Source organism: Salminus brasiliensis, chromosome 24 (genome assembly GCF_030463535.1).
Source record: "Salminus brasiliensis chromosome 24, fSalBra1.hap2, whole genome shotgun sequence".
Classification (NCBI taxonomy): Eukaryota; Metazoa; Chordata; class Actinopteri; order Characiformes; family Bryconidae; genus Salminus; species Salminus brasiliensis.
Window position 1 is genome coordinate 3,022,835 of NC_132901.1, and position 23,250 is coordinate 3,046,084.

A 23,250-nucleotide genomic window follows, 5' to 3' on the forward strand; every position below is an offset into this window, starting at 1 on the left:
CTGAGGCGGCCTGTTAGCCTTTTAGCTACCTGCTCACTTAGTCTAGTCAAAGCCCAACCTGGTTAAAAAGAGCTCATGAAAAGGAACCAGTGGTGTTTAGCAGGTCATTTTTACATTTGGTTACATTTTATACACACAGATTTCAGCCAAAACTGGCTTTTTTTACTCATTAGTAACCAAGCATGATCTTTTTCAGAGGAAGTGCTTTACTAAAGTCCATTTACAGGCCCTGTAGTCGAACTAATATTAGCATCTGCTTTAGTATTAAGACCCTCCGATTTTTATTACGTCTAACAGTTCTGACATCTTTAACAATCAGAGTTCCTTTAAAATGTTTCTTGATAAACACCGGTCTTCAATGAGCTGGAAAAAAATATCCTAACACAAAAAGCCTGCTGCATAACTAAAAACATTAGCAACCGCCTTAACGCATTCCCTGTATTTCTGTTCTTTTTATAGGTATTTAGCACACAGTACAAAACAAAAATACAGTTAGACAGGAATTATTAAAGATCACTTTGAGATTATTTGTGAGAAATTTGACACAGTTTCAGAAAATGATGATTAAGGCATGTTGTTAGCATGACATATGCAAGCAAAGGACATATGCAAATTTCCATCATTTCCCTGCTAAAAATCCATCTCAAGACCAGCTTTTTGGTGGCAGCTGGTTTTGGATGGTTTAAGATGGCCTTAGATGGTCAAACTGGTTAAAAAGCTGGTCATCCAGGCGAAAATATGCCCAATGCTGGTAAGCTATCTGGTTAACCAGCTTTAGACCTGCATAGTGTGTGTTGCACTTGATTCTGGTCATGCTGGTCAATCAACTTGGTGATGCTGGTCATGCTGGTTCAACTAGAGTGGTCATGCTGTGGTCACCCACGTGGTCTTGTTAGTCATGCTGGTCAACCACCTTGGTGGCGCTGGTCATGCAACATACCCTATACTGGTCAAGAGCTCAGTTCATCAACCAGCTTAACCAGCTTGAGCTGGCCGGGCTGTTTTTTCTTCATTAGCGTTGTTAGCGACACTAGCCTTGTAGCCCTGTAACCAAACATGCCTTGGCTAACTGATTACTTGTGTAGGGGAGTAAAAAAGGAGGGGAAATGGAATTATTATGATCCGTCTGTAATCCAGATAATCTATAAATCTGGACTACAATACAGCTGCTACAGCCATCATCACTTTTGATTTTGCATTTGATCATCAGATTTGAACGTGGATCTTTCTGATCTGGGTTCAGGACTCACGGAGGGGGCTGAAAGAGTGAATTTGGGAATAAAGATCACCGTTTTCCTCGGCACCCGTCTCATCCTCCTCTTCCTCCCCTGCGATGAAGATCTCCTTAATCTCAATCAGCTCTTTCTTCACAAGCTCCAACTGCTCTTCCTCCAAGGAGGCGAGAGCGGCCTGAACCTGAGGGGAAACGAGAACGGGACGGAATGGAAAAGGGAGGAAAGAGAGGAGAGGCACGCAAACATGAAGGGCTCGGGAGTCTCAAAGGGAAAGAACAATAGGATGAGAATCGGGAATTAGAACATGACGACTGTCAAACGTCTTTGAAGACAAAAAAAAAAAAAAAAGCTTTCTGCTGCCTGCTGACCTGTTTTTCTACTGCCAGTGTGTCTATCTGATTCAGTGTGTGTGTGTGTGTGTGTGTGTGTGTATATATATATATATATATGCTCACCTGCCCCTCGCTCTCGTTGGACAGTATCTCCAGAGCTTCCAGGTGGGACAGGCCTTGGTAATCATCAAACAGGATGCTGTAGTGAGCCGTGGGTTCAGACACCATCTGACTGCTCAGCTTCTCCCGCTCCTTCTCTTTGGCTTCCTTCAGCATCTGCACAAATCAGGGGTGTGAATCAGGGTGTCAGTAAAGTCTTTTTAAAAGTCTTTTAGAAGTTTTGCTGTGAGCATTTGATTTTATTCAGTGACAAGAATGAGTGTTCGTGATGATCACCATACCACCTCATCATCCCCAACTCATCCCAAAAGTATCGTTCCAGAGAACACAGTTCCAATGTTCCATGCTGGGGGGCTTTATACCCCTCTTCTAGCCCACCCCTGGCATTAGACATGGTGCCATTAGGTTCAATAGGCTTATCTGCTCCGGAGAGCCCTATTCTATCGGCAGTGCTTCTCTACAGGGACTAGACAACCTGTGTGTGTCAGCAATGGGTGCAACTTAAAGGAGCATTTATTAAAAGGGCTGTCCACAAATATTTGGACATGTAATGTAGCTCTCCAACAATGGTCATTTTGTTTGAGAGCTTATTGCTCACCTGAGAGAGGGAGACGGTTCTCTGCATGAGGATTTTGGTCTTCTTGAAGCCTGGGTCGCTCTCCGCCAACACAATCATCGTCTTCTTCCCAATGAACTCCAATGCATCCAGACCTCCAGTCAGGACAGACTTACCCTGAGAGACAGACAAACAGGTTGTGTAGAGAAGCTGTTTGTCCCGGAAAGATCCTGGAAATGAAGTGATTACGACACTCACAGCCCTGATCTGGTGGTGCTCAAGTGAGAACCTATCAATGGGACTGTTATGTGATTGAGAAGTTTGTAGACACCTGCTCATCCAACGCAGCTGCTGAAATCAAGAACATCACTAGGGACTTTACCCCTCTTTGATGCAGTAACATCCTCTATATCTCCAGTATAGCTTTACGCTACATGTTGGAACTTTGTTGTGCTAGATTTGACTGCATTCAGCAGTAACGAGAGCATTAGTCAGGTCAGATACTGATTATGGATGATCTGGATCACAAAATCCACACCAGCTTCTCCCAAAAGTGGAGATGAGCTCTGGTCCTCCACAGAGGGCACTTCTATTGCCTTCAGTTCAATGATTGGGGATTTATAGCCGGTCTAGTCAATGCTTGGTCTTAGGAATGGTGACCCCAGGCTCCAGAGCGTCCCATTTATTGGTCAATGTTTTTCTATTGATATTTTATCAATAATCAAAGTTGTGAATCCTCATTTGGACACCTTGGTCAGCAATGGGTGCACCTAAACGCACCTGAAGGGATGTTTGGATAAATTGTGTGTACTAAGGATCTGTCAAATTAATAATTAAGAACTGATAAGAGTAGGGATAAGGAATATTGATCAGGGTTCTAGTACTGATCTCTACTACTAGATATCTAGAGATGCTACTACCCTCATGATCCCCATCCCTAATCAGATATAAACTGATGATGAGAAGCCGATAGGCTGATAAAGCAATGGCCAGAGAGATGAACTCACAGTGTTCTGCACAGCACTGGTGATGGTGGACAGCACTCCTTTGGATGCGCCGCTAGACTGGGCCACTGACTCGTCCGTCTGATCAGCCTCATCCGGGTCTGTGGACTTCGCCTCTGGATGTTCTTCGTCATCCTGAGCTTCTTCACATGAAGACGGCTGACGGATCCGCAAAGCCACGCCTGCTTTCTCCCGCACCGAGCTCAACCCCTGACCTGAGCATTCAGTCACAGACAGATCGAAAGTCAGAGGTCAGCACTCAGGAGGGGTCAACATATCAATATTAATCTCAAGCTCAATCTTGTGAGCTGTTGCACATATTAAAAAGTCCACAATCTCCATGCCTCTATATTCCAACCTTCATCCCTTAGCATTAAGCAGTCATAGTTACTCTGCTGTTAAGACTGATAGATGTAAATGGTCTCTGCTCTGATTGGCTGCCCTGAACTGTGCCTTAATTAAAAAAACATCCCAGGCTAAGATGTGGAACAAACTGGCCATACCTTCTCAAACAGCTTCTTGAATTGAACTGATACTGAATAATAAGTACTTATAGAATAATTAGTTACAGTAAGTAGATATCGAATCATTAATAGTTACTAAATAATACTTATTAAAAAGTTGGTAGATATTGAATAATAAGTAGATCCGTAATAATTAATCAGTACAAAATAATTAAATAAGTAGATGTTGACTAATTAGTAGGTACTAAACAGTTAGGAGATACTACTTAGTAATAATTGGATAATAAATAATTGATAGTTACTAATTGATACTACTAACAATTACTAGCTATTCAATTATTATAATTCAATAAATGAAATAATAAGCATGTACTAAATAATGAGTACTTATTGAATAGTTGGTAGATAAGTAGATACTAAATAATGAATAACTAATGAATAACTGTTAGATACTACATAATTCATAAGTACTGAATATTAAATAAGTCATGAACAATTTATAAGTACTTTGTATTTATTGAATAATTAGTAGGTACTAAACAGTACTAAACACTTATTGAAATAGTATGTCCTGAACAATTACTAGTTACTCACCAATTATTATTCAAACAGAATAATTAGCATGTACTAAATAATTCACACTTATTGAATAGTTGGTAGATACTAGATAATTATCATTTGTTTTTAATCACTAGTAGATACAGAATAATTAGCAGATACTACTCAGTAATCAGTGGGTCCTAAATAATTGGTAGTTACTGTATAATTAATACTTATTGAATAACCAGTCAGATTATGATGGTCTGTAATAAATAATTGGTACTTATTAAGCAATTAGTAGATACTAAAACATTATTACTCACTCAATAGTTAGTAGATTAATAATAATTAGTTTCTGAATAATAACTAGATATTTAGTAGGTGCAAAATAATTGATAGTTAAGGAATAATTAGTACTTAGTGTAGTTCCGAACTGTAGTGTAGTTCCCAAATAAGTACTAGTCCGATAATTATTATGTACTAAATAATGACAGATACTTAATAATTACGACTTACTGAATTGCTAGCAAATGCTGAATTATAAGTATGTACTGAATAACGGGTGCTAAAATTTAAACTCTGGGGTTCAAGGGGTTAAAAAAGGCACAGACTGATGGGACAAGAAACAAAGATAGTCTGCAAACGAGAGCGAGAGAGATATATATTAAGGGGAGAGAGAGAGAGAGAGAGAGAGAATGGAGGAAATAGGGAGCAGGAGAATGAGGAGCATGTACAGGATTCGATCACCAGGAGGTTCTTCCAAGCAGGGATCCACTGTGCAGGTTACTATAGTAACACATCTATGACCACAGGGTTGCCATGGAATGACTCACCTACTGTGGATGTGGCGCTGGTCAGCAAAGACTTGCCCCAGGAGCCCCATCCACCCCAAGCTTTAGATGGAGAGTGATCTGAGGTCTGAGAACCAACACACACACACACACACACACACTTTATTATTACACTGTTACTAATGCTAACTGGTGTACATAAGCTTCCATTATCTGTTAGCTACATTAGCCTTGTAGCTCCAGTGCAGAGCTAAAGAAGCAAACTTGGCTGGACGACTGAATCTGAGGTAATCTGAGGTTGTTGTGTGGGGTAGGGTGGGTCACTACACTGTTTTACAAACATGGTTCTTCAAGGAACCACAAATGGTTCTTCTATTCATCACTTAAAGAACCCCTTGAAGCAGTGTACCTCTGCTCCCCCTTCTGCTTCAGCACCGTCCGGCTCCAAGCTCACTGATTCGCCACATTCAGCCATCTGATCCCCAGTGCTTTCCACTGATTGGCCCTGTGGAGGATCTTCAGCCTGGGTGGCTAAAGCATGCTCCTCTGCCCCCTCGCTGGTCGCCTCTGGCTCCGGTGTGGCCTCTGACAGTGGAGGAGCAGACGGAGGATCGTCCATACTGGCTGCAGATTTAGAGGCCTGTTCATCTGGAGAGTTCGTCTCGAAGAGTGGAGGGTCAGGGTGTGTGGACGGGTCACCCACTACGTCCTCTTGTGACATGATGCTCTGCAAGTAAGGACAGGGCACTTTTTACACAGCCACTATACCGCAGTTCGGTAATGCAATGTGAGCCAATCAGAGGTGGGTAATGTGGTAAAATATGACATCACCAAACATTTTCACTATACACAGCATATCACATGATGTCCAGTGCTGTGCAGTGATACCTGGGCCACTGGCTGCCACGCAACCTGGAAGCACAACAGGTCCGCCCCCATGCTTAACAGTTATCATGGGGCTGTTTTTATCAGAACCAGATTAACCAATGCTATTCCCGTCACCTTTCAGTGGGTTTAATGTTATGGCTGATCAATTAATGTATGTACCCCTAAATCCAACAGCAAACAATTACCTCAATTACATCACCAATACATTCAATTTTATGAAGGAAGTGACTGAACCTCATGGAACAGTCTGACCAACTGGACTGGATCAAAGGTTCCTTTAAGCAATACAATCAAAGCCTTATGTGTGTGTGTGTGTGTGTGTGTGTGTGTGTGTGTGTGTGTGTGTGTGTGTGTGCTGACACACAGCTTTGTCCATTACACCGCCCTTCTGCCTCACCAGCGTTTTTCAACTTACCCCGCAGCACCATCTAGTGGTCAGTCTGTGCAATCACAGCACATCTTCACTAACTCAGTCAAAGCCTTTCCACTAAAAACGCCTAATAATTAAAAACCCCAAACTGGTTATTAAAGCAAAAGGCAAAACGAACCGGATCCTGAACCGGATCCTGAACCGGATAATAAAGGCGTTCGCTTGAAAACTAGCCCAAACTAGCCCAACTAGCCAAACCCAGTTCCTAAACACATTAAAGCAATCCCTCCCTGAACACCAGTCAGGTCTGCTTTGCTCGCCCTCCTGGAGGTCAGCTATTCTATAAGCAGATGTCCACTGCGAGCTGCGCGAGCCGGAGCTCACTATGCAAAACTTCACAATAATAACAGCGTCGCCCGCAGCTCCGCAGCTCCGCAGACACCGCGAGCCCACGGCCGGGCAGACGGGCAGACGGGCAGACGTGCCTCCGGCAGCAGCCGCTTGTCTGGGGCGCTGCTCTGCGGCAGGGCGGCTTTTAAAGCTGATAAAAGTGAGAAAATGGGGAATAAACAGGACTTCATATCTGCGCTGCTCTTACCGGTGTGTCTCGCGGCGCTGTTGCTCTTTCCGCCCAGGCGCGCGCCACGTCGGCACCGGACGACGTGCTGCGTGCGGACCGTGACGTCACCAAAACTTTGGACGCAAGTATAATAATAAAGGGGGGATTTTTAACCCCCTGCACTGAGGTCACTTTCCTACACAAAAGCAAAGTCACAGTTTAATGTTATTTTAATCGAAATGATAATAATAATAATAATAATAATAATAATAATAAAAATAAATAAATAAAGGGGAATTATTATCTATATTATAATTATTTATGTTTCTTTTTTTTTTTTTAACTCTGTGCTTTATTTATTTATTTATTTATTTATTTTTATTTTTTTAACAGAGGTCTTGGGACGCATTCACACCCCCATTAAACGCTCACCTTTTGGCCAGTATAGTTGTGGGCTGCCTTTGATTTCAGTCGACCAGCTTGGTCACGCAAGGTCAGGAGCTGAACTGGTCAACCAGTTCAGGAAAATACCATTTACCCTCTTTTTCTTTTTTAGTGGGTGGAACATTTTCACACACATTTTCATCCTTTTTAACGATGTATTCATTTATTTATTGATTGATTGATTTATTCGAGCTTTTTTATTTACTATTTGTTGGAAATGTGCTTCTTAAATAGTCAAACAAACAAACAAATAAATAAATAAATAAATAAATAAATAAATAAATAAATGGTAATAAATAATATAATATGGTTCCCTTACCATAATGGTAATAAATAATAAATGATAATAAATAAATAAAAGGTATAAATAGTCAGTAGTAGTAGTAATAGTGGTGCTGAAATGTAGATTATTATTAATAAATGAAGTATTTAATGAGTAATGTATGTAATTTATTCATTATAAATAAAGAACAGTAATGTAAAGTAAGATCATCGTGGATCTGTTTCCTGGAAGCTGATTGGTGGAGCTGAGATGTTGCTTGTTTTTCTACCTTTAAATGAATCTGCAGTTTTAATGAATCCGCTGAGGACTGAGGGCTGAGGGCTGGGGGCTGAGGGCTGAGGACTGGGGGCTGAGGGCTGAGGACTGGGGGCTGAGGGCTGAGGACTGAGGGCTGGGGGCTGAGGGCTGAGGGCTGAGGACTGGGGGCTGAGGGCTGAGGACTGAGGGCTGAGGGCTGGGGGCTGAGGGCTGGGGGCTGGGGACTGGGGGCTGAGGACTGAGGACTGGGGGCTGAGGGCTGAGGGCTGGGGGCTGAGGGCTGAGGGCTGAGGGCTGAGGGCTGGGGGCTGAGGGCTGAGGGCTGAGGGCTGAGGGCTGGGGGCTGGGGGCTGAGGGCTGAGGGCTGAGGGCTGAGGGCTGAGGGCTGAGGGCTGGGGGCTGAGGGCTGGGGGCTGAGGACTGAGGACTGAGGGCTGGGGGCTGAGGACTGGGGGCTGAGGACTGAGGACTGGGGGCTGAGGGCTGAGGGCTGGGGGCTGGAGGCTGAGGGCTGAGGGCTGGGGGCTGAGGACTGAGGGCTGGGGGCTGAGGGCTGGGGGCTGAGGGCTGGGGGCTGAGGGCTGGGGGCTGGGGGCTGAGGGCTGAGGGCTGAGGACTGGGGGCTGAGGGCTGGGGGCTGAGGGCTGGGGGCTGAGGGCTGAGGACTGAGGACTGGGGGCTGAGGACTGAGGGCTGAGGGCTGGGGGCTGGGGGCTGAGGGCTGGGGGCTGAGGGCTGGGGGCTGAGGGCTGAACTCGCCCCTGCAGCTCCAGCGTTGTGGCGGGGACTCTCCGGGCTGCAGCGCGTGCGGCTCGTTGGTCTAGGGGTATGATTCTCGCTTAGGGTGCGAGAGGTCCCGGGTTCAAATCCCGGACGAGCCCAACTTTTACAAATCCACTCTGTGCTGTGAGGAGCAGGAGACTCCTGTGTTTGACCCCCGGGGGTCCACTCTTCACTCTCCTTATCCGCACGGGGCCAAACAGACTGTTAGTGTGGCTTTCTTGTGTAGTGTAGCCACGTGTAGGGGAAATGGGCGGGGCTACGACGGTGTAGCATATTTACGTATATTTGCATATTCAGCCTTCAGCAGGTATTTGCATAATTTAATACAAGCTGTATTTGCTTATTTCCCATAAATGAACTGCATGGACTGTGGTTTCATCTTGTATTTATATATATATATATTTGCATTTTATATATTGTATATATTATTATTATACTTCAATAATTAAAAATTATATATACAGTGCCCTCCATAATTATTGGCACCCCTGGTTAAGATGTGTTCTTTAGCTTCTAATAAATTGAGTTTTTTTCTAAATAATAAAGGACCACAATGGAAAAAAGAGTAAAATCCAACCTTTAACTCAAGGGAATTTATTCAGTAGGAAAAAAATCCCACATTAAGAAATAATTGTTTAACATCAAATCATGTGTGCCACAATTATTGGCACCCCTGATGTTAATACTTTGTACAACCCCCTTTTGCCAACAAACCAGCACCTAATCTTCTCTTCTAATGTTTCACAAGGTGGGAGAATACAGATAGAGGGATCTTTGACCATTCCTCTTTGCACAATCTCTCTAAATCATCCAGCGACCTGGGTCCTCTCCTCTGCACTCTCCTCTTCAGCTCACCCCACAGGTTTTCAGTGGGGTTGAGGTCTGGGGACTGAGGTGGCCATGGGAGGAGCTTGATTCTGTGTGTGGTGAAGCATTACTGTGTAGATTTGGCCACATGTTTTGGGTCATTATCTTGCTGAAAGACCCAGTGACGACCCATCTTCAGCTTTTGGGCAGAAGCCACCAGATTTTGTTTTAAAATGTCCTGGAGCATTTCAGAGCATTCATGATGCCTTCGGAAGAGAAACAGGCCCACAGCATCACTGATCCTCCCCCATATTTCACAGTGGGCATGAGGTGCTTTTCTGCATACTCAGCTCTTGTGTTACGCCAGACCCACTTAGATCTTAGTTTCATCTGACCAAAGCACACGGTCCCAGTGGAAGTTCCAGTACTGCTTAGCAAACTCCAAACATTTGCATTTATGATTGTGAGTGAGAAAAGGTTTTTTCTGTGCATGCCTCCCAAACAGCTTGTTGGCATGCAGATAGCGCCTGATGGTTGTTTTGGAGACTTCGTGACCCCAAGAAGCTGCCATTTGTTGCAATTCTGTAACAGTGAGCTTTGGAGAGCTTTTTATTTCTCTTATCATCCTCCTCACTGTGCGTGGTGGCTAAATAAACCTGCGTCCTCGTCCAGGCTTGTTTACCACTGTTCCAGTTGTTTTAAACTTCTTAATAATTCCTCTGACAGTAGATATGGACAGGTGGAGGTCAGTGGCTATTTTCTTGTAGCCATTGCCTGACTTGTGGAGGTCAACATACATCTGCCTTACTTGAATGGTATGTTCCTTTGTCTTTCCCATGTCATATTTATACCCCAGGGAAACAGGAAGTTGTGAATTACTAATGAAAAGTTCCTACATACTCTGATCAACTTCGTAAACTACTGTAGAATTGACAGAAATACTTTAATTACGTTTATTTCCGAAGAAATGTTAGGGGTGCCAATAATTGTGGAACAGGTGATTTTATGAAGAATAATTATTTCTTAGTCAGGGATTTTTTTTTCCCCTTAAAATTCACTTGAGTTAAAGGTTGGAAACTTTGGTTGAAAGGTTGAAAACTCAATTTATTAGAAGCTAAAGAACACATCTTAACCAGGGGTGCCAATAATTATGGAGGGCACTGTATATATATATATGCCTAATTTTAAATTATTGAAGTAGTATATATATGCAGGTCATCTAGTTAGAAAATTTGTTAATTAATTAATAAATACACTATATGGACAAAAGTATTGGGACACCTGCTCATTCTGCTTTTGTTGGAGTAACGGTCTCTACTGTCCAGAGAAGAAGGCATTCTACTAGATTTTAAAACGGCTGTGAGGATTTGATTGCATTCAGTCACAAGAGCGTTAGCTCTAGACCACGCCTGGCATTGGGCAGCATGGTGCTACTAGCTTTAATAGGTTTATCTGCTCCAGAGAGTCCTTGTTATTTGGCCAGTACTTCTCTACAGAGGTCAGGCAAGCTGTGTGTGTGTGTGTGTGCATTTGCACATCTGTACCAGCAGTGGGTGCAACTTCCAAGTGTTTTATTTCATCACGAAAAAACCCCACACTGAAATCATTCGTACTCAAAAAAGCACTGATAAACGTTTATTAAAAGATACATTTTATGTATATAATACAATATTATCCTGTACAGTATATATCTCATTTCACAGTTTAATATAATGACATACTAATATACGATTCCCTTTTAAACAGTGAAAATATATAAAATATCATTCAGAAAAGACAGAATTTGAGTTATAAAGATTCACATCTTAATAGAAATGCATAATATTTGTTGAGCTAAAAAAACTTTATATCAGGGCGCCTATAAAAAGCTTTTCCCTTTCAATTCTACGTCTCCAAAAAAAAAATCGGTATATTTAATTTCTATACACATCATTCACACTATAAAACTCCTCTCTATAAAATGAGTCTTTGGGAAGGTGTACGGAAGTTGGAAGAAAAACTGAGATGCTTTCTAACGCTTTTCTAAGGCTCTTCGGTCACGCTGCTGTTTGTCTTTCTAGTAAGCTTTAAAGGGATGTCCTCTATTTCTGCTAGTGGTAGAAGCTAATGGGCAGACGCTGAACTCCACAGTTAGCACTTACGCTAAACATGTAATTAAGTAAGATGAATTTCATGGATTCCTCAGTCAGATGAAGCTGTCTGTGAATGAAGCTGTGACTCAGCTCTGTGTTCAAGGTTAATAGGTCTGTAGTGGTGGAGGTGGAATTTTCACAAGGAATCCCAGCATTGCATTGCAGAGGTAACGCTTTATAGTAAAAACCTTGGGAGAGACACCCTTTCATGGCCTTCTGGTGTCCTTTCTGTCTGAAGCTTTCTATTTTGTGTTAAATCGTTACACGAGGCACATATTTCACACATTCTCTCGCGGAATTCTGCAACTGCCCATTGGCTCCTATGGGGAGTGAGCTTCAGGTCAACAGGTTTTGTGTTATTTACTAAAAACAGGGAGGTGTACTAAAATGACTGTCTGTGCTAATCAACAGTACGCAACAAGCACAGTACATAGAGACTGAGTTGGAAGTAGGCTGGAGTACTCCTTTAATCCTATAGAGGCCCATGTTAGATCCTGGAAGGCCTCTGGACCCTTTCAGGACCTGGCTTGGACCTCCCCGGTTTAAAAGCATTTATCCTAATAGATACTGGATGTGTCTGTCCAATCAGGTTAAAGTGCACGTTTCCCTTTATTTTTAAAATTTGCTCACTATAAAAAAAAATCATATCAAGTGAAAAAAAGTGATTTAAAAAAACCCCAAAACAAAACAAACAAAAACATCCCTGTGCGTGGTCTTCGGGGACGCCTTGCAAAGTGTCTTAAGCAAGTGACAACGGCAAAAACAAAAACTACATTACCCATAACCAAGACGAACTCGTTCCCTTACCATAATGCCCCTTTTTAAATGGTTCACATTTAGCCATAAATACGAAGAAACGCCATTAAGGCACCCGAACCCTCAACAACCCCGCGCTCATGCATCATTTAGGTTCATAGCAGTCGCAAAATACTCACTCTTATCCAGCGCTCTTACGAGTCACGCTTAAATAAGGCCACCCTCGGTCTATATGCTACGTCATAGCAGCTAACCGCTAACTGTTGGAGCAGCTGCGTAGGTGAATCTACAGGTTCTTGCTTGGAACTTTGGCACTTAGCGGCCATTACACAAGGTCCCTGGCTTGGGACTGCTACTTTAAAGGAACACTCCAGAGTTTTCAGCATCGCCCCTGTCAGCTGCACCTGCAGTGTACGGTTCATTACCACGGACCTTAGCTTTAGAGCCTTTCCCGGCGCTTCGAAACAGAACTTAATAAATCGCGAACAGATGCTTTAATAGTCGTGGCCGTTGGATCGGCCCACCGGCTTCTATTATAAGCCACATCTGCAAATATACGCAGATGACTGTCGTTGGTAATTGATCATATTTTTAGGGTGTAATGGTTGTTATCGTGCTAATCAACCGCATTGATACACTGCTACGAATTTCCAATTTTTTGATTCGCCAATTTCAGCAACTGTCCATTAGTTTCTAATGACGCAGCCGATTAAGGACGGGCTGAGAAACACTGGAGCATTCCTTTAAGTCAACATGCCACCCACCTGTCCCTCTATACACACACACACACGCCTGCATTTGCATGAAAGGACGTAGTGCGAATACAGAGGTGCAGAGATATGATACAGTACACAGTACTTACAAATTACCCAACAAAGATCAAACCGCATACGGATTAAGCCTCCCCGGAACATGAGGCTCGAAGCACTGCAGACCCCAGCTGAAACCCACCTGTTTCCCTCCCTGAACTAATCCCGAAACCGGTCCGATGCTGGGTTTGGACTCGCAGTATAAAACAGGACTAGCATCGCTGCAGTAACCTTAAGGATCTACAAAAAAATAATATGGAGCTGGATGCATAAAATACACTGATTAATCTGGTCCTGATGAGGCTGAACACATAATAACACACGCGACGGCTATAAAACCACGGAATTACAAGGTTTTCCTGACTAATATATATTTATATATATAAAAAAAACACAAAAGAGAAATTCACATTATTCAGGATTGACCCTGGGTGTGTGTGTGTGTGTGTGTGTGCGTGTTCATGTGTGTGTGTGAGTAGATGTATGTGTTTGAGGAGTGTACTACACCCTTTGGCCAGCAGAGGGCGAAAGAGAAAGGCAGGCTGACATAACTGACTGAGGAGGAGTATGGGTGTCTATGTGAGTGTGTGATCTGTAAGACAGAGCGAGAGACTTTGAGGAATACACAGAAAAAAAAAGAGAGAGAGAGAGAGAGAGAGAGAGAGGTATACACAGTCCCATAAGGTGGCTTGAGCTCCACCAAACAAGCTGTTCCACAGAAGTGTTTCTTTCCTCCAATGCAATCCAGTTCATGTCCTGTGTCCTGACAGCGGGACGGTAGTGGGTTGGTGGGGGTTGTCCACTTTGCCCACACTCCGCCCTCAACCCCCCTCTCCTCCACCCAGTGCGGGCTGTGTGCCATCGGACGACAGCAACGCCGTAAAAAAGTGCGCTTCATCACCCCGTCAGCGGCGGCTGTGCCGTTCCCCGGGCCATCAGACCAGCAGGTGGCGCTTCCTGTGCAGCGCCAGGTGATCGGAGCGCGAGAAACTGCGCTCGCAGTCTGGACACTGGAACGGTTTCACTCCTGTGTGCTTCCGGAAGTGGCGCGTCAGCTCGTCGGAACGCGCAAACTTCCACGTGCAGCCCTCCCACATGCACCTGTATGGCTTCTCACCTAACACACACACACACACACACAAACACACAGAAAAGAGAGAGGACAGTAAATATCATATATATATATATATATATACACATGTTTTTGGCTTTTGGCCAACTTTCAATGGAAGTCAATGGAAAAAGTGAGTTTGGAGCATTTCTATTGGTCCGTTCATCATGAAATTTGAATGCATGGTAAAGAACAATTGTCAAATTCAAAGCACATCAAAAAATGAAAAACAAAAAAAACATTTAAAAAAATGAGACAAGCTATTTTTTGACAGCGAAAAAAAAAAAAAAAAAAAGAGAATTTTTTAATGCATTTAATGCGAAGGTGTGACTGGATGAACTATTAAAAATATTTGTATATTTTCCAAAGTTTGCTTTTTTAATTTTCAAAAAATCTAAAAAATATTAAATTAATAATAATATTAAAATCTATTTCCCTAATTAATACCCTAATTAATTATTGAATATACAGTATTACATGGTATAGTAGTATGTATAAGGTACGCGTGTGTGTGTGTGTATGTGTGTATACCTGTGTGTGTGCGTCTGTGGGCTTTGAGATGGGAGCTCTTGGTGTAGACCTTATTGCATCCTCCGTAATCACAGCGGTGAATGCGGCGCTTCTTCAGAGGATCTGGAGACTCCACCTTACGCGTGTGTACGATCACAGAGTGTGTGTTTGCCCTGTGAGAGAGAGAGAGAGAGAGAGAGAGAGAGAGAGAGAGAGAGAGAGCTTTAAACACAACCCAGTACAGGTGTCTAAAGGTGCAGTTCCACACTGCGGCCACTAGATGTCCCTGCAGCACTGCGGTGTTTCTTAGAGGGCTTGCTGGTGGAGCGGGGCTTCAGGCCTCCAGCTGAGCAGTTCTGGGTAGCTGATGCTCCTCAGCTGCTCTCCTGATCCACAGGCCTGACTTTAGGCTCAAGTTAGTCCGGCACTGCTGCTGATGAACAGCGAGAGTGTGTGTTGTGCTGTGGTGTGGTGTGTGTGTGTGTGTGTGTGTGTGTGTGTGTGTGTGTATTGTGCTGTGGTGTGTTTGGGCAGGTTGGTTGTTTGGGGTTATTGTGGGGGGTTTGTAAGAGGGAAGGCCCGAGGTGCAGAAACACAGCTGTGACACACGGACACGCCCACCGAGCACACTCTGTAATTAAAGTCTTCCTGTACCTCTCGCGCTCTCGCACACTCTCTCTCTATCTCACAAACACACACACACACTCTCTCACTCTCTCACACACAGCTGTTCCTAAAAGTAGATGTTTTTCTGACGCCCGCCACACCCTCACGCAAATTAACGTTCCACCTCTCTCTCTCTCTCTCTCTCTCTCTCTCTCTCTCTCTCTCTCTCTCTGTCTCTCCCTCTCTCTCTCTTTCTCTCCCTCTCTCTTGGACAGACACAGGTCATTAAGCACCAACAAAAAGAGTACAATACACACACTGCATACACTGAAATTACACACACACACACTCAAACACTCACACACACACATTGACAGTTACAGGTCATTACACACGCACAGCGCACAATCATGCACGCACATACACAAAAGCACAAACACTGCATATACACACACACACACAGTCACCGCCTACACAGTGGTTCTGAGGGCACTTGGAGACGCGCTGTCTCAGAAGTGCATGCTGGGAGATTTTATCAGGCCCACAGCGGGACAGAGGAGTAGAGGTGCAGCCGCACACACACGCACACACACACACACACACACACTCACTCACTCACTCACTCACTGGAAAGGACACGCCTGATGCGGAGTCTATTCTAAACATGATTTGGGTCAAGTCGAGTTTTCCTGTGTTTGAATGGAGGGAAAACAGGGAGCCGATTGTTCGGCCGCTGACCGGCAGTGCGGCCACTCTGCACGCTTCCCCTAAAACAGCTCAGAGAGACTTCAGAAAACAGGAGAACAGGAGAAATCAACGGTGTGTGCCAGCCAGCCTGCTCATGTGACCCTCACAGGAGGTGGGTTCCAGGTGGGCATGGGTTTTTACTGGGACCCAGTTGAGCTTCCCAAAAGGGCCCCATCATTACAACCCACCCTAATCTCACGTGGGTCCCATTCATACCCTGGTGGGTATCCATATGTGGGGCCAACATGGAACCCAAGGACAGGACCTTCTGGTTCCCAGTTGGGCCACACATTCAGGCCCCACAGGGACATGTTCGCTAACTTAGGCTGTGTCTCAAACGCAACACGTGCTGTCTAATCAGGCAGAATCCGAAGGCAGGAAGGTACCGCTGCCTGCAAACACGATTCGCTGTAGGTAACTTCATCACAGTGCTGCCTACTGAGGTACTGACTTGTCAGACAGCACAGGCAGCAAGGCATAGTGTGCGTGTGTGGGGGTGTGTAATGACAGACCACTATACTGCACGTAGGACACGGTTTTACAAGCAGGTGTACTGTGTTGAAATACTGAGAATACAGTACGACCTACAAGAATGCAGACAAATACTTCAGAGGACAAGCCCAGACTGCCTTCCTTCTCTTTCTCAAGCACACACACACACACACACTCATACACTCACACTCACACATTATTATATACAATAATAATAATAATATTTTTTTATTTCATGTTTGTTTGTTTATAAATCTAACTAAAATAAGAATTATTATCAATAGTTTATAGAATATAATGTACTATATTATTTAGACTATTATTTTTATATTTTATTGATATATGTTTTTTCTATGGTTAATAATATATAGTGATATCATCATATATATATATGGTAATAAGAGAAAACAAATGACTATGTGTGTGTGTGTGTGTGTGTGTGAGAAGAGTGGGCCCACTTACTCGCTGTAGGTCCGGGGCATGGGTGGTGATGGAATGTCCTGGCTGTATGTGTTCTGAGCGTGCTCAGTGTGATGCTCTGATTTGATTGGCTGGTTTTCCGGGGAGCTCTCGGATTTGGCAGAAGGAACTGGAGACAAAACGGAGAAACAAGAGCTGATCAGATCAAACACCTTATCACTGCCCTGTGTGTGTGTGTGTGTGTGTGTGTGTGTGTGTGTGTGTGTGAGACAGCGTGCTGGTATTTAGCTCTTTGTGGGGACTGGGACACTCAGCTGTGCCCCACCGGATCACTGCAGCCACTTACGCACAAGTGTTTGCATTGGGTTCGGATCTCAGTTTGGATATCAGTTCGGATATCATGAGAGAAAAGTGAGATCAGATTACGCGGCTGCCGTACGCGCTTCATAACCCCGGGTACGAATGCAAAACTGCTGACAGTGCGCTTCATATGCAAATCCAGGAGTGCTCATGTTCTCACCACAAAATAGACCAGAAAATGAACAAGGTGCAAGAGGGCTTCCATTCAAATGTTTGGACACACCTACTGATCATTTAGTTTATCATTTTAATCAAAAGTAATTTTTATGATTAATTGCAGAATATTATTAGCTATTTTAAATTCATCAAAGCAGTCCCGCTTTTTCCAGAAGCAGCTTCTCACACTTCCTCCCGAGATAAAGAAGAGCATACACACTGCTGAGATCCTGTTGGCCACCAAACGCTACTGGTAGAGGACGGCTATGTCACCAATTTCTAATGTTCATGTTCATTTTTTTGCTGTTTTTAAGGTTTTGACATGATGTGAATCTGGCCGTTGTTCTTTACGATGTCTCAGAATTTCATGATGAACGGACCAATAGAAATGCTCCAATCTGACTCTGAAAAATACATTTCTCCACTGACTTCTATTGAAAGTTTAGAGGGGTTTTTCCTCCTCCTGTAAAGTTGCCGTTTTGGAGATACAAGGTTTATGATCTGTGGAGCCACATATCCTCTTAAAAACGAAAGTGTTGCAGTGATGCCACAGTAATAAATATAGAAATAAAAAAATATATATATAATATAAGCATACTTCCACCGACCTGGTTTAAGTGTGGTGACACCGCCCTGCTGGTCCTCTGGTGTACTGGGAGACAGCATAAGTGATGAGGGCATGAGCGGGGGCGGGTAGAGCAGCGGAAGGACGGGGATGAGGGCAGAACCTGGCGCCAGAACCTGGACATACGGTCACAAAAAAAGTTATTCTTGGCTCTATATATATATATATACACACACACACACACACACACACACCAAGTCCCAGTCAAAAGTTTTGTTTTCACTCTAGCAGATCAGATGTTTTTGAGACGCTGATCAGCACACACTCAACCAGGTGTGTCTAAACTTTTGACTGGTGCTGTATATTACTTTCAAATACATGAGAAACACAAGGGAAGGCCCGACAGAACTCACAGCGGGGAAGGGCAGGGTCATAGGTGGGGTCAGCAGCCGGTGCTGTGGTGAGCCGGACGCAGATCCAGACATGGAGTTGGAGTGGGGCCTGGCCACGGGACTGCTCCACTCATATGGGGACGGAGGGGTGGCCCGGGATGAGGGGGAAGAGGCAGATGAGGATGAGGAGGAAGGTGAGGGAGGAGAGGCTTTCTTGCCCAGCGACAGGTCCACGGGCTCCAGCTGAGACTGCAGACGGCCGACGTCCGGCACCGCTCGGGGTGGGCTGCGGTAGGACGACGGGTTGTAGCTCAGCTGGTAGTGGGACGGGTAACAGGCCTGGGGGTACTGGGAGGCGTAGGTCGAGTGCACGGCGAAGATTACGGGAAAGGGTTCAGCCTGAAAAGCAATGTTTGGAATATTAGAACACGCCGGAGGTCCTCAGAATTAGATTAATGATCTATAAAAGAAGAGAAAAATTCTAAAATAATAATTAATATCTAATAATATGTAATAATATACATTTTGGGGTTGTAGCAATACATCAAAATATAGCAGAATGTTTCTCAGCGTATTGTATTACACAGGACTGTGTAGCCCCAAGTTAACTTACTAAGGTAACAGTGGCTGGTGTGTTAACTTGTGGCTGGCATGTTAACTTGTAGCTGGCGGGTTAACTTGTGGCTGGCGGTTAGCTTGTGGCTGGCGGTTAGCTTGTGGCTGGCATGTGAACTTGTGGCTGGCATGTGAACTTGTGGCTGGCGGGTTAACTTGTGGCTGGCGGGTTAACTTGTGGCTGGCGGTTAGCTTGTGGCTGGCGGGTTAACTTGTGGCTGGCGGGTTAACTTGTGGCTGGCGGGTTAACTTGTGGCTGGCGGTTAGCTTGTGGCTGGTATGTTAACTTGTGTCTGGCGTGTTATCTTTTGTTTTCCACCGTAATTAGGCTGTCATGGCCGAGGGGCCTAAGTTGTAGGACTGTGGCAGTGTGTATGTGTTTGTGCGGGTGAACCTACCCAACAAAAGCCAGTTTACTTGGGGCTAACATGTTAACTTGTGGCTGGCATGTTAACTTGTGGCTGGCATGTTAACTTGTGGCTGGTATGTTTACTTGTGGCTGGTATGTTTCCCTGGGGCTACTACAATAGCTTGAAAAACATACACAGAAGCACAACTGGGCCACTCTGATTATTAACAGCAATGTAGCATACAGCTTCAGGCATTAGCCGTGTGTTAGGAGTGATACGCAGGCTATGATTTACAGTCAGGACAATGCAGCGAGAGAGTTGAGTTAGAAAAGTCCTGTTTAGCTCTTTTCTTCAACAAATCCAGACCCCCTTATAGCTGCACAAACACACGCTGTCCGGGTGCAGCAGCTGTGTCCTCTGGGGTGCAACAAAAGGGTGAAAAAACCCTGCTTTTCTGACTTTGAACGAGCAAGTCGGAGCTAAACCTAACTTTCAGCCCCCTGCAAAGCCATAACCTAATGAGAAAGGAATGCAAGTCCATCTGGGGGAAGAGAGAGGGGGGCAGCAAAACAGAGAGAGAGAGAGAGAGAGAGAGAGAGAGAGAGGACTGTAACGTTAGCATGAATTTTTAACTTGAATTCTACATTTTTCTCTACTTTAAGGGTCGTCTTGCTTACAGAATTAATAACTGGGCTCAACCTGGCCTGTACCTCTGCCCCCTGTTCTCCTTTAATACGTGAAAACCGGACACACGCAAAACTCCGGCGTGTGATTGGCCGGCCGCCAGCTCCACCATTGTGTGCGGTTCTGTGACTCAGGTTTGTTTTTCGGAGCGGAAAGAGGGGGATTGTTTTCTTTAAAAATGGATAAATTGGGCCCATTGACCCAGACGAGCAACAGACCTCACAGCTCCATGCACCAGCACACATAACTGCACGTACAAAAGACAAGACCGTCAGACAAATCCCTCTTCTTTAATAAAGGTGTAAACACATCCACTCATCCGCTTTGATTTATTTGTTGTCACGCAAGTCGGAAATTAATTAACGAACAGCGATGATATACGAGTCCCAGACTTCAGTCATGAGTCACTCATGTCAGGCAGGTCGACTAAACGGATAACAAGGGCTGCAGTATAAAGAGAAACGTGTGCTCATGTACCTGACACATTATTCATTCCCTCTGTCATGATGTCATGACCATGGAGATGCACTGCACAGATTAGCCCCTAATGAAGGCATCAAGGTTGCCACACAGGACGGTGTCATATAGAGATAGGCCCAGGTTGTCCCATAGGACAGTGTCATATAGAGATAGGCCAAGGTTGTCCCATAGCACAGTGTCATATAGAGCTAAGGTTGTCCCATAGCACAGTGTCATATAGAGCTAGGCCCAGGTTGTCACATAGGACAGTGTCATATAGAGCTAGGCCCAGGTTGTCCCATAGGACAGTGTCATATAGAGCTAGGCCCAGGTTGTCCCATAGGACAGTGTCATATAGAACTAGGCCAAGGTTGTCCCATAGGACAGTGTCATATAGAGATAGGCCAAGGTTGTCCCATAGCACAGTGTCATATAGAGCTAGGCCCAGGTTGTCCCATAGGACAGTGTCATATAGAGCTAGGCCAAGGTTGTCCCATAGGACAGTGTCATATAGAGCTAGGCCAAGGTTGTCCCATAGGACAGTGTCATATAGAGCTAGGCCCAGGTTGTCCCATAGGACAGTGTCATATAGAGATAGGCCAAGGTTGTCCCATAGCACAGTGTCATATAGAGCTAGGCCCAGGTTGTCCCATAGGACAATGTCATATAGAGCTAGGCCCAGGTTGTCCCATAGGACAGTGTCATATAGAGCTAGGCCCAGGTTGTCCCATAGGACAGTGTCATATAGAGCTAGGCCCAGGTTGTTCCATGGGACAATGTCATATAGAGCTAGGCCCAGGTTGTCCCATAGGACAATGTCATATAGAGCTAGGCCAAGGTTGTCCCATAGGACAATGTCATATAGAGCTAGGCCCAGGTTGTCCCATAGGACAGTGTCATATAGAGCTAGGCCCAGGTTGTCCCATAGGACAGTGTCATATAGAGCTAGGCCCAGGTTGTCCCATAGGACAATGTCATATAGAGCTAGGCCCAGGTTGTCCCATAAGACTGTGTTATAAGGAGCTAGGACAAGGTTATCCTATACGACTAAGTCATAAGGAGCCTGACCAAGGTTGTCCCACAGGACAATGTCATAAAGAGCTAGGTCAAGGTTGTCCTATAAGACTATGTCAAGTGAAGCAAGACTTAGGTTTCCCCACAGGACCATGCAGAGGTAGACCCAGGTTGTCCCTAAGGGCCATGTTAAGTGAAGCAAGACTTAGGTTTCCCCACAGGACCATGCAGAGGTAGACCAAGGTTGTCCCATTAGACCATGTCAAGTCCAGAAAGACTTAGGTTTCCCCACAGGACCATGCAGAGGTAGACCAAGGTTGTCAAGGCTAAGGGTGTCCCCATAGGACCATTTGAAAAATAGCTAGGCCCAGGGTGTCCCATGGGGCAATGGCAAGTGAAGCAAGACTAAGCTTTCCCCATAGGATCATACAGTGCTAGACTAATGTTGTCCCCTTAGGACCATGTCATATATAGCTAGGCCAAGGCTGTTCTTTAGGACAATGCCATATAGAGCTTGGCTAAAGTTGTCCCATGGACAATGTCAAGTGAAGTAAGACCAGGCTATCACCGTTGTCATGTGTAGCAAGATTGTCTCCTCATAGGACCATAAAGAGCTAGAGCATGGCGGGCCATATGACAACGTCCTATGATTTGACATCACAATTACACTATAGGACAATGTCATGTGGAGTTGCCCCTTAAGACAATGTAAGGTAGAGCTATGCCACAGTTACCCCACAGGACAATGTCATGTTAAGACCATACACCATACAGAAGTAGACCAAGTTGTCCCATAAGACATTAGCATACAAAGCTAGGCCAGGATTGTCCCAAAGGACATTGTCATGTTAAGATAGACTAAGACTTTTCACAGGACCATATAGAAGTAGGCCAAAGTTGTCCCATAGGACATTAGCATATAAAGCTAGGCCAAAGTTGTCCCATAGGACATTAGCATATAAAGCTAGGCCAAAGTTGTCCCATAGGACATTGTCATGTGTAGCAAAAAAAGTCTCACTATGAGACCATATAGAGCTAGTCAACGGTTGTCCCTCAGGACAGTTATTTTAACCTTACATCCATGTTCACTGTGGTCCAGTACTCACCGTCTCCATGTCTGTCTTCACTGGGTAGTCACAAATGAGCATGGGTGCTTCCACTGGAATTCTGAAAAATGCAGGAAAACGGAACCCAAATGAGAGGATGTAGAGAACAGAACACACACACACACACACACACACACACACCATAAAAAGACAGAATGGACCTGTAACTTCCTACTGTGCATTTCAGCAGGAAACACACACACACACACACTGTAAATGCCAGAGTGGTCTATTTTATAGAGCTGAATACACAGGAATGCTCACACACTACCATGCACATGCACACACACACACACACACACACACACACACAGACATACTTGCTGTGTGAATTCTAGAGGACAACAAGCAACAAGGACTCGTCCCTCACTGCAGAACGACAGGATGAATGAAGAGAGAGAGAAGTGAGGGATGTGGTGAATACAGAGAGTACAGGAGAACAGGAGCTCGTCTTGATTGTGTGTGTGTATGTGTGTATGTGTGTGTGTGTGTGTGTGTGTGTGTGTGTGTATATGAAAGCGTACACAAGTAA

At 44.5% G+C, this 23,250-nt stretch overlaps 2 protein-coding genes and 1 non-coding gene across 4 annotated transcripts in view; 1 reads left to right on the top strand and 2 right to left on the bottom strand.

Moving 5' to 3' along the window:
• fam114a1 (family with sequence similarity 114 member A1) overlaps window positions 1-6,957 on the bottom strand; it is a 14,038-nt gene extending 7,081 nt beyond the window's left edge. Inside the window, exons 1-7 of one of the 2 annotated variants that reach the window (XM_072670088.1) lie at window positions 6,899-6,957; window positions 5,452-5,769; window positions 5,085-5,169; window positions 3,251-3,462; window positions 2,286-2,420; window positions 1,691-1,843; window positions 1,290-1,416 (exon numbers count right to left, since the gene is read on the bottom strand). In XM_072670088.1, the coding sequence (XP_072526189.1) occupies window positions 1,290-1,416; window positions 1,691-1,843; window positions 2,286-2,420; window positions 3,251-3,462; window positions 5,085-5,169; window positions 5,452-5,763 (1,024 nt within the window). In that variant the 5' untranslated portion in view covers window positions 5,764-5,769; window positions 6,899-6,957. Of the gene's footprint in view, window positions 1-1,250; window positions 1,417-1,690; window positions 1,844-2,285; window positions 2,421-3,250; window positions 3,463-5,084; window positions 5,170-5,451; window positions 5,770-6,898 lie in introns of both variants that reach the window. The other variant, XM_072670087.1, reaches the window with a different exon arrangement.
• Window positions 6,958-8,653: 1,696 nt separating this feature from the next.
• trnap-agg (transfer RNA proline (anticodon AGG)) lies at window positions 8,654-8,725 on the top strand. The gene has a single exon. It is a non-coding gene; the product is annotated as a tRNA-Pro (tRNA).
• Window positions 8,726-11,040: 2,315 nt separating this feature from the next.
• The window catches only part of klf3 (Kruppel like factor 3 (basic)), a 26,377-nt gene continuing 14,167 nt past the window's right edge, over window positions 11,041-23,250 (bottom strand). The window contains exons 2-7 of the mRNA XM_072669762.1: window positions 22,719-22,779; window positions 18,512-18,889; window positions 18,142-18,274; window positions 17,060-17,186; window positions 14,774-14,925; window positions 11,041-14,248 (exon numbers count right to left, since the gene is read on the bottom strand). Coding sequence (XP_072525863.1) covers window positions 14,067-14,248; window positions 14,774-14,925; window positions 17,060-17,186; window positions 18,142-18,274; window positions 18,512-18,889; window positions 22,719-22,760 — 1,014 coding nt within the window. The 5' untranslated portion in view covers window positions 22,761-22,779 and the 3' untranslated portion in view covers window positions 11,041-14,066. The remainder of the gene's footprint in view (window positions 14,249-14,773; window positions 14,926-17,059; window positions 17,187-18,141; window positions 18,275-18,511; window positions 18,890-22,718; window positions 22,780-23,250) is intronic.